The following is a 12,089-nucleotide window of genomic DNA, read 5'->3' on the forward strand; positions in this document are numbered from 1 at the left end:
GTGAACGTGGAAAAGAGTTCTCTATCTCCGTCAACAAGGGTTCCCTTCTTGGGAACAATAATAGACTCCTTAGAAATGAGGATTTTTCTGACAGAGGCCAGAAAAACAAAACTTCTAGACTCTTGTCGGATACTTCATTCCGTTCCTCTTCCTTCCATAGCTCAGTGCATGGAAGTGATCGGGTTGATGGTAGCGGCAATGGACATAGTTCCTTTTGCACGCATTCATCTAAGACCATTACAACTGTGCATGCTCAGTCAGTGGAATGGGGACTATACAGACTTGTCTCCGAAGATACAAGTAAATCAGAGGACCAGAGACTCACTCCGTTGGTGGCTGTCCCTGGACAACCTGTCACGAGGGATGACATTCCGCAGACCAGAGTGGGTCATTGTCACGACCGACGCCAGTCTGATGGGCTGGGGCGCGGTCTGGGGATCCCTGAAAGCTCAGGGTCTTTGGTCTCGGGAAGAATCTCTTCTACCGATAAATATTCTGGAACTGAGAGCGATATTCAATGCTCTCAAGGCTTGTCCTCAGCTAGCGAGGGCCAAGTTCATACGGTTTCAATCAGACAACATGACAACTGTTGCGTACATCAACCATCAGGGGGGAACAAGGAGTTCCCTGGCGATGGAAGAAGTGACCAAAATCATTCTATGGGCGGAGTCTCACTCCTGCCACCTATCTGCTATCCACATCCCAGGAGTGGAAAATTGGGAAGCGGATTTTCTGAGTCGTCAGACATTGCATCCGGGGGAGTGGGAACTCCATCCGGAAATCTTTGCCCAAGTCACTCAGCTGTGGGGCATTCCAGACATGGATCTGATGGCCTCTCGTCAGAACTTCAAAGTTCCTTGCTACGGGTCCAGATCCAGGGATCCCAAGGCGGCTCTAGTGGATGCACTAGTAGCACCTTGGACCTTCAAACTAGCTTATGTGTTCCCGCCGTTTCCTCTCATCCCCAGGCTGGTAGCCAGGATCAATCAGGAGAGGGCGTCGGTGATCTTGATAGCTCCTGCGTGGCCACGCAGGACTTGGTATGCAGATCTGGTGAATATGTCATCGGCTCCACCTTGGAAGCTACCTTTGAGACGAGACCTTCTTGTTCAGGGTCCGTTCGAACATCCGAATCTGGTTTCACTCCAGCTGACTGCTTGGAGATTGAACGCTTGATCTTATCGAAGCGAGGGTTCTCAGATTCTGTTATCGATACTCTTGTTCAGGCCAGAAAGCCTGTAACTAGAAAGATTTACCACAAAATTTGGAAAAAATATATCTGTTGGTGTGAATCTAAAGGATTCCCTTGGGACAAGGTTAAGATTCCTAGGATTCTATCCTTCCTTCAAGAAGGATTGGAAAAAGGATTATCTGCAAGTTCCCTGAAGGGACAGATTTCTGCCTTGTCTGTGTTACTTCACAAAAAGCTGGCCGCTGTGCCAGATGTTCAAGCCTTTGTTCAGGCTCTGGTTAGAATTAAGCCTGTTTACAAACCTTTGACTCCTCCTTGGAGTCTCAATTTAGTTCTTTCAGTTCTTCAGGGGGTTCCGTTTGAACCCTTGCATTCCGTTGATATTAAGTTATTATCTTGGAAAGTTTTGTTTTTAGTTGCAATTTCTTCTGCTAGAAGAGTTTCAGAATTATCTGCTCTGCAGTGTTCTCCTCCTTATCTGGTGTTCCATGCAGATAAGGTGGTTTTACGTACTAAACCTGGTTTTCTTCCAAAAGTTGTTTCTAACAAAAACATTAACCAGGAGATTATCGTACCTTCTCTGTGTCCGAAACCAGTTTCAAAGAAGGAACGTTTGTTGCACAATTTGGATGTTGTTCGCGCTCTAAAATTCTACTTAGATGCTACAAAGGATTTTAGACAAACATCTTCCTTGTTTGTTGTTTATTCCGGTAAAAGGAGAGGTCAAAAAGCAACTTCTACCTCTCTCTCTTTTTGGATTAAAAGCATCATCAGATTGGCTTACGAGACTGCCGGACGGCAGCCTCCCGAAAGAATCACAGCTCATTCCACTAGGGCTGTGGCTTCCACATGGGCCTTCAAGAACGAGGCTTCTGTTGATCAGATATGTAGGGCAGCGACTTGGTCTTCACTGCACACTTTTACCAAATTTTACAAGTTTGATACTTTTGCTTCTTCTGAGGCTATTTTTGGGAGAAAGGTTTTGCAAGCCGTGGTGCCTTCCATTTAGGTGACCTGATTTGCTCCCTCCCTTCATCCGTGTCCTAAAGCTTTGGTATTGGTTCCCACAAGTAAGGATGACGCCGTGGACCGGACACACCTATGTTGGAGAAAACAGAATTTATGTTTACCTGATAAATTACTTTCTCCAACGGTGTGTCCGGTCCACGGCCCGCCCGGGTTTTTTTAATCAGGTCTGATAATTTATTTTCTTTAACTACAGTCACCACGGTACCATATGGTTTCTCCTATGCAAATATTCCTCCTTAACGTCGGTCGAATGACTGGGGTAGGCGGAGCCTAGGAGGGATCATGTGACCAGCTTTGCTGGGCTCTTTGCCATTTCCTGTTGGGGAAGAGAATATCCCACAAGTAAGGATGACGCCGTGGACCGGACACACCGTTGGAGAAAGTAATTTATCAGGTAAACATAAATTCTGTTTTTCTATGCCTGTTACTAACTAACTACCCCAAATACGCTTTTTATCAATAGCATTTCATTAACATATCTCTACCGTATATCAGAAATCTTGTCTGCAAATTTAATTGTTTTCCAAACCCACTCCGTGGGTATCCTTTGCTCTGTACCAATCCGTTTACAATACCTAGGTTTCAAAATGGCGCTTTAAACACAAAGTTATTGGTTTAAGTATTTTGAACACGCAGAGCTGAAAATAGTGGGCAGGATAACGTGACATCATCGGCGAATAAAAGATATATCTTTTAGAACGTTATGAAACTTTGTTTTGGAGAAAATATAGGTCAGTAGGTTTTAATTAATGTTTATTAACTTTAATATGTTAGTTGTTTAGCTTAAAAATTATAACAGAAAGTAATCCTTTAAATATATTCAGCATAGACACATCAGTATAGTTAGTGCGATAAATTTCCTGCATATAAATAAATAGTGACATACAAATACAAATCTAAATTTTCAAATACATTTTTTTTTTTTTTTGGAATTACACTTTTTTGTTTTTTGGAAATTCAATACACTTTTTTCTTTTGGAATTACACTTCCAGTATATATGCCTATGGGCTCCATGTACGAAGCAGCGAAAGCTGCTCCGGAGCCTTTGCGGGGCAGGTTCGCATATGCGAGCCTGCTTCCCGCAATGTAAGAAGCAGCGGTCATTAGACCGCTGCTTCCTACACCCTACGCCACCTCTTAGGTGGCGAGGGAAAATCACAGAGAGCACGCTCGCTCTCGGTGATTGACAGCCCCTTCAGTCGCATAATTGAAGGGGCGGGCATTACACACTCGGATGAGTGTGTAGTGATACATACGGGCAAGCTGATCAACAGATCCGCTGCCCGTGTGTAGCGAAGGCGGGCGGTCAGCTTTCAAGTTGAGAAGCTGTCCGCCCGCCATTTAGTGCATGGAGCCCATTTATGTGTCAATACACTAGTAAAATGCGGACTAGATTTATTTTTGACAAAGGACTTGTGATGTCACAGCATTCACTTCTGCAGTTTGCCTGTGATCTAGCTTCTCTTAAATGTGGAGAAATGGCTGGTAATCCCAGCGCATCAACATCATATTGATTTTAATGTTTTAATTACAGTTTTCATTGTAGTAGCAAAAACTCACTGTAGCATGTGGTCCTCTTTAAGAGTATGTTTTACCATACAACATGCTTTATCATGCCCCAAGTGAATAATTAAATATAAATATTTATAATGAAATATAAATATTTCACATTCCAGTGTTCTTCACATAAAATATTTTCTATTTATTCTTAAATACATATAATTTTATATATTTGTGTGTGTGTGTATATGTATATATATGTATATATATATATATATATATATATATATATATATATAATTCATTAAAATTATGGGGGGGAGATAAAAAACTGAAATTAAAATCCTCCATTTCTCAAAATTAAATCAATGTAAATATTTTACATAGGAAATTAGTACATCTAAGCAAGTATCCCCGCTTGCCCCCAGAAATTCTTAATATGCAATGTTTCCAATGCACAAGAGAATTGTGGGTAAGATATGCAAATTAGGTATGTAAATTCTCAGTTTTTTTGCTTCAAAACTACTGTTTTAACACAGCGATCCTTTTAAACAGGAATATGACAGCAAACCAGAAATCACTCACTATACAAGCCTGTTTCGTTCTTTTTAGAACTCATCAGTAGGACATAGATTTCTTATTGCTGCATTGGAAAAGCTATTTTCATGGTTAAACCAAAATTCATTAAAATTATGGGGGGGGAGATAAAAAACTGAAATTAAAATCCTCCATGTCTCAAAATTAAATCAATGTAAATATTTACATAGGAAATTAGTACATCTAAGCAAGTATCCCCGCTTGCCCCCAGAAATTCTTAATATGCAATGTTTCCAATGCACAAGAGAATTTTGGTTTAACCATGAAAATAGCTTTTCCAATGCAGCAATCAGAAATCTATCTCCTACTGATGAGTTCTAAAAAGAACGAAACAAGCTTGTATAGTGAGTGATTTCTGGTTTGCTGTCATATTCCTGTTTAAAAGGATCGCTGTGTTAAAACAGTAGTTTTAAAGCAAAAAAAATGAGAATTTGCATACCTAATTTGCATATCTTACCCACAATTCTCTTGTGCATTGGAAACATTGCATATTAAGAATTTCTGGGGGCAAGCGGGGATACTTGCTTAGATGTACTAATTTCCTATGTAAATATTTACATTGATTTTTATATATATATATATATATATATATATATATATATACATATACACAGTCTATATATGTGTATATGGATATAAACTGATGAACAAGCTCAACTAAGGTATATTAAGATAGCTAGATATTTGAAATAATATAGTTGGTGCAGACCCAAAGTAACTATTTATTTTACAAAGATATGACGAGTCCACGGATTTCATCCTTAGTTGTGGGTATTAACCTCCTGCTAACAGGAAGTGGCAAAGAGCACCACAGCAGAGCTGTATATATATAGCCCCTCCCCTTCCCCTCTCAGTCATTCTCTTTGCCTGTGTTATATTAGGAAGACATGGTAAAGTGAGGTGCTAGTTTTAGTTTCTTCAATCAAGAAGTTTTTTTATTTTAAATGGTACGGTGCATACTATTTTCCTCAGGGGGATATGGAAGAAGATTTCTGCCCTGAGGTTTGATGATCTTAGCATTTGTAATTAAGATCCACGCTGGTTCCCACAAGACTTCTGAAGGTAACCATGATACATCTTCAGTGTGGAGACCGGTTTCATGCTACAAGCAGCATTAAGGTATGTGCAGCCTTTTTTTCTGAAGAGACTTGGTGTATCAGAACTGGCTGGCATTATTTCCCTGCATGGGAATGGGGTAAGCAGTAAAACCTATTTTAATAAGAGGGGTGTTACTGGAGTCCCTATTTTATATTTATAATTAGTTGATATTTGGGCATTATGTGACATGGGAGACAATATAAAAAACAATGTTTTATGTTTTTTATTTTTGGCACTTAAAACTTATTGGTTTTATGCTTGAGGGTTATATTGTGTGTGTATTTTTACTTTAGTACAAAACTGCATTTCCATGCAGTGTTGTTTGGGCCTACTCCAACTTTTGACCTTAAGGGGCGGAGCCTATTTTGGCGCAATTTCTTCAGGCTTAGCAGCAGCAAACAGTAACTCAGGGGCTCCAGGACTGTGTAGCTGGTCTGAAGGGTTGGAAACTTGATTCGAAGTACCCTGGGGGCAGGTAGGCGCCACAGCAGAGTGTGGCGAGGTGCAGAGTGTATTTTTATCTATCTTTTGACTAGATATTGATATATGTACTTCTAAAGCCTTATTTCTGCCCTTGCTTCTGGGTGCAGTAATTTTTGGATTAACCAACGATATTAAGTTAAATTTGGAATAATTTAACGTTTTTTGTGCATTTTGGAAAAATTGTTCACTTTTTCTTTTCTTAAAGGCACAGTACACATTTTTTCTAATGTTTATTTTATGCTATAAATAAGTGTTTAAACGACTTTTGTGGTATTACTAGTCTGTTCAACATGTCTGACATTGAGGTGTCTCATTGTTCTATGTGTTTAGAAGCTATTGTGCCAACCCCCTCTAACATTGTGTAACTTTTCTACTGAAAGGGCTTTACAATGTAAAAAGCATATTTTAAATAAAGTAAGTGTGCCTAGGGATGATTCTCAGTCTGAAGAGAATCAGGATATGCCATCCAATTCTCCCCAAGTGTCACAACCTTTTATGCAAACACAAGCGACGCCTAGTACTTCTACTGCGTCTAATTCCTTTACTCTGCAGGAGATGGCTGCAGTTATGTCAACTACCCTTACAGAGGTATTGTCTAAATTACCAGTGTTGCAGGGTAAACACAGTAGGTCAAGTATTAATGTAAATACTGAATCCTCTGATGCTTTATTAGCTATTTCCGATGTTCCCTCCCAGTGCTCTGAGTTGGGAATCAGGGAATTACTGTCTGAGGGTGAAATTTCTGATTCAGGGAATGTTTTGCCTCAGTCAGATTCGGATGCTATGTCATTTAAATTTAAGCTTGAACACCTCCACCTGTTGCTTAGGGAGGTTTTAGCGACTCTGGATGATTGTGATGCTATTGTGATTCCTTCAGAGAAATTGTGTAAAATGGATAAATATTTGGAAGTTCCTACTTACACTGATGTTTTTCCGGTTCCTAAGAGAATTTTGGAAATTATTAATAAGGAATGAGATAGACCAGGTATACCATTTTCTCCTCTCCTAATTTTAAGAAAATGTTTCCTATATCAGATACCATTCGGGACTCATGGCAAGTGGTCCCTAAGGTAGAGGGAGCTATATCTTCCCTAGCTAAGCGTACTACTATACCCATTGAAGATAGTTGTGTTTTCAAGGATCCTATGGATAAGAAATTAGAGGGTCTACTAAAGAAATTATTTGTTAATCAGGGATTTCTTTTACAACCTACGGCTTGCATTGTTCCAGTAACTACTGCAGCAGCTTTTTGGTTTGAGGCTCTAGAAGAGTCTCTTAAGGTTGAGACTCCATTAGATGACATTCTAGATAGAATTAAGGCTCTTAAGCTAGCTAATTCTTTTATTACTGATGCCGCTTTTCAAATTGCTAAATTAGCAGCAAAAAATGCAGGATTTGCTATTTTAACACGTAGAGCATTGTGGCTCAAATCTTGGTCTGCTGATGTGTCATCAAAATATAAACTTTTAGCTATTCCCTTTAAAGGTAAGACCCCCCCCAGTTTTATTTTTATTTTTTTGCTCTGGGTATAACACGACATTTATTTTTTTTATTTTTCATAGCATTTCAAAACAAAAGTAAATGTTCAACAGGGCTTGCAAAAAAAAAATAGTGGGGTATGGACAGGGCTAAGAAAGCTTAAAGAAAACCACAACCACATTAAAAGTAAAGAGGTTATAATTTAATTATTAAAATATCATACACAAAATAAGTAATTGAAATGCCATATACTGGTTGCTATATAAAATAATGGTAACCAGTCACATAATACTAGATTAATATTATCCTAAAATAGCTACAAACTTCTAGATTCATATAATCCTAAAATAGCTACAAACTATTGATGTCCTGAAATAGCTAAAAAATAACCAGTGCTATAAGTGGATAGTCATATAAACAAGTTGCAACAGATTTTACAGTTGTGTTTAGACTGGTTGCAATATGGTAGTCTGTGATATATAATACCACCGTGCGCTGAAACTTGAAAAATCAGTCTTTGAATTGGTTAATAAATCCCTTACGGCAGATCTGACAATATGTCTTGCAATCAGAACTCCCACTTTAAGGGTATAAGGGAAACGTGAGCTTTATAACAAAAGGTCGTATGGTACCTTTCGAATATGCAACTATCTCAGTCTTTTAGTGTTGAAACACTTACTTCAATCCTCAGATGTACCTCCATCTCTTACCCGCCTTGTTCGGTGGTCTTAATTTGCACACCTTTGTCTCTGTGTGTTGTTCCACTTCTATTGCGGGATACAGCGTTGCCAGTCTGTGGAGTTGTCACGTGTATTACCTTAGCCACGTGCAAATGTGCCAGCACCTGGCAAAATAAAATTGTGCATCAGATTATTAAATACATTAGTTTTTTAAAATCTGTCAAAAATTTGCGAGATTTAAAAATAAAATGTACATGGGTTCCATTTCTTCATTATATTAGATTCAGGCACCATATACCATGTAATCTATGCAGAGCAGCACATGGTGCATGCATGTGTATACACTTGCATGGCATTATCCTGCAGTGAACATACCCATCCACCTGCAAAGCTCCATATCCCAGAGCAGACACAGCAGAAGGAAGCCGGCACCATTCATTAATCATCAGCTGCTTTACAGATCACTGCGATGTTAAGACAGCAGAGCCAACTGTATTATAGCTTCATGGGCAGGACCACAGCACAGACCCTCCTGCTGCATTAGGATTGAATAGCCAGTAATGTCAGGGTGTTCCTCACTGTCTAAGCAGAACGGGCAATGAGATGGGGGGGCAGCAGGGGGTTAATGACAGCATTAGTAACATCACTTTAACAAGCACACTGGCTGAGTGGCTGTCTGCATGCACTAACTGCACTACAGGCAGTGAGGGGGGGGGCTGTAGGGGGTTAATGACAGCATTAGTAACATCACTTTAACAAGCACACTGGCTGAGTGGCTGTCTCCATGCACTAACTGCACTACAGGCAGTGAGGGGGGGGGGGGCTGCAGTGGGTTAATGACAGACAGCAGTAACATCACTTTAACAAGCACACTGGCTGAGTGGCTGCACTAACTGCTGTCGATCTACTTAACTTTCTAGCAGGCGTTCTCCTGTCGGCACTTCAAAACCTGTGCACGCTCTCTCCTTGTACTTTTTCCCAGATGCTAGTCCCCAAACCGCTACCATGTGAAAAGTAAATATTTTTGAAAAAAAAGTAAATTTCCCCTGCACTGTGCACACTTTTGCATGGCATGTGTGCTCTGTAGGAAAAATGTACACGCTCAAATTGCCGCCCCCTTCAAATCTGCCGCCCTAGGCACAGGCCTTGTGTGCCTAGGCCATAATACACCCCTGGTGTCCAGTATGTTTGAAGATTTTACTGGACAGCCTGCTACAATACTAAATGGTTGAATACTGAAAACCTAGCAACCATAGCATCAACTTATTTCATTAGTTGTAAATTAATATTGTTTAAAGGGATTCTAGGTTTCCGCCTGTTTCTTGTGATCAGAATGAACATATTCAAGAACAATTTTATATTTCTCTTAAGTTGTTACTATCCCAACAAGAAAATGTATCTAACAGAAATAGTTCATTGCAAACCAGTAATTTTTTTAAACCAATAATTAGTCATAGCCCATAATTGATTAACTTTTGGGCAGCTCCAAAGGTAATGATTTATATTTGGGTTTAATTTTTGGTGTTTTATACATTTGTTTTCACAAGAGGGTAGTCATGTTACCACCCTTTAAGGGGTAAGATTTCCTTATACAATAGATGTAGCTGGGTTTCCCTATTATTACTTTCTATTGTGTTGACTTTTACCCTATCCAAAATCTTTAGGATATCCTCAGTAGCGGTAGAATAGTCTGTCTCATTCCCATTATTTAATTTAAAAAAAAAATGCACTCTGAGCTCCATCTTTGCCTAAATTTCAGTATATATCCTGTTGTTATAACCTATTGCTTTAAAAAGCTGTAATACTCTGTGTAAGGGGTCTTTTTCCCAAAACGAAGGGTATGATTTAATCAGTCCTTTAATAAAATGTTTAACCTGAATATATGAGAACAGGTGTTATGCACTTGACTCAATAAATCTTTGTGGGTTTTTTTTGGAGGGGGGGGGGGGGTTGAATCCATTGTTTTGGTTATCCCCTACCTCCATTCCTCTACTCTCATAAAAGCTGTTTTTTAGAATGATGTAATAAAGGTTTCGAGCAGTATTGTACTACTAATGAATATTGCAAACAAATACTGTCTGATGAGCAGTAATACATGATTTATCTAACTGGTTACCTTGCACAAAATAAAGCAAACATTGTTGCTCTTTACAGTTTTTAGTTGCCAGATTTCAGTGGGTTATGAACAACACCTTGGATGTCAATCAAGCTGTTAGTGTTCTGTGCTGTTCCACTGACATTGTGCTGGTTTCAAAATAAATATTTACATGAACTGTCCATCAGCTTTAGCTGAACATAAAATGGTTTATGTTCTTAAAGATTTTGTAAATATATGTGAGGAATATATGCTTCAAAATGGACAACTTTTAAACCAAGGCTGTACGGTAGATAGGGATTCTGCCAACACTCTTAAAGAAAGACATAAAGTTTCTGTTTAGTACCTACTACCTGCTTTCTGTGCTGTTATTAGAGGATATAGAGCTGCAGTTTGGTGCATACACAACATGCATGTGCTTGCTTTTCCTTCATCTGTGTGCAAATTGTGTACATCTCCAATTCAATGGCTCTGAGAACAGTGTTTATTATTACAGATTATTATTACAGTTTTTATTAAAATTGTAATTTTTTGCATGTGATATTTATCGTAAAGCCTCACAATTGTATTCTTTTATTTTTTTAAATGGCATATCAGTGACAGGACTCTGTCTTAAAGGGGTATTCTAATGCAAACAAATTAAATGCTCTAATTCGTTAAAATCTACTTTTTTCCACATTCATGAACCTAGATATTTAGGTGAAGTCGTGGTCGGGAGCTGCAAGCATTGTAGCTGCTGATCAGTATATAGCCAGTGAGCCAATGAGAAGCAGCAGGCTTTGCGGGTTATAAGCACACCATATTCTAGCCCAGTGATGGCGAACTTTGTCACTCCAGATATTTCAGAATTGTTTCCCATGATGCTCGACTGGACTGCAGAGTGCCTAAGCATCAAGGGAAATGTAGTTCTGAAACATCTGGAGTGCCAAGGTTCACCATCACTGCTCTAGGCTCAAATTAAGTGCTCTATGTAATTAGAGCATATAGTAAATGCATGAATGTCCCTTTATTAATGATAGCTCTTAGCTTACCCTGTTCATGCAATGATTAAGTAAATGTAATGTCTGAAGTGCCTGCTAAATATAAGATTATATGAGTGTTAAGTTATATAAACATCTACTTTCTAAAAGTAAAAATGTTATGTTTTGAGTAAAAAAGTGTTGATCTGTTATGTAAATTGTGCATGCTGAAATGTGTGTAATTTTCTAAACCTTCTGCTGCTTCTGTGCAACTGTTTTTCACTATAGACTCTCCATCATGCAGTGTTGCTTCTGCTGAGCGTATTAACAAAAGTAAAGCTGGTCCTGCATCTGCTTTTTCATCTCTTTCTGTCAAACAAAAGGGTGGGTACGCATGCTTCTCATACAGGGATATATCATGCTACATTGCTGGAAATGTCATCAATTGCAATAACTTTATTATCACTGTTCTATTTTTAAACATTTTGCGTGCTTGTTGGGGGCAATATAAGTCTTTTTTGGTACCTCAGACATTTGCTTTTGTGGTTTGTATGATAATTGTGGGGGGGGGGGGGGGGGGGGTTCATTTCAGTTACCAAACACTTTATTAGAAGCATTGCAAAAAAATACATTTTCCTTTAGAGTAGATTTTCCTTTGCTTACTCAAGGTTCAAATCAGTTTTTCTTAATGTAGGACAAAGTTAAATGTCCATCTTGCAGTAAAAGTGTCTCCATTGTTTGGGGTTTGCTTGAAAACATTGATAAATGTTATCTGCCCTTGTGTCCAAAATTATACAGTGTGAATGAATCCTTGTCTTTAATCTATAACAATGTCACATATTCTAATAAAAATGTGTGTAGCTGTCAAATTATTGTCAGTATATACTTTTGTACAGGGAATATAGCTTTACTGGCATGGGCAAATATTTGCATTCAACATTCCTTTACTAAACAAATGCAGAATATTGCTGCCGGG

The 12,089-nt window shown here is 38.7% G+C and overlaps 1 protein-coding gene across 1 annotated transcript in view; it reads left to right on the forward strand.

The window, feature by feature from the left end:
- The window catches only part of MYCBP2 (MYC binding protein 2), a gene marked incomplete in the record, with an annotated part of 1,460,675 nt that overhangs the window by 1,233,253 nt on the left and 215,333 nt on the right, over positions 1-12,089 (forward strand). The window contains 1 exon segment of the mRNA XM_053707907.1: positions 11,402-11,497. Coding sequence (XP_053563882.1) covers positions 11,402-11,497 — 96 coding nt within the window.

Source organism: Bombina bombina, chromosome 3, assembly GCF_027579735.1.
Source record: "Bombina bombina isolate aBomBom1 chromosome 3, aBomBom1.pri, whole genome shotgun sequence".
Taxonomy (NCBI): domain Eukaryota; kingdom Metazoa; phylum Chordata; class Amphibia; order Anura; family Bombinatoridae; genus Bombina; species Bombina bombina.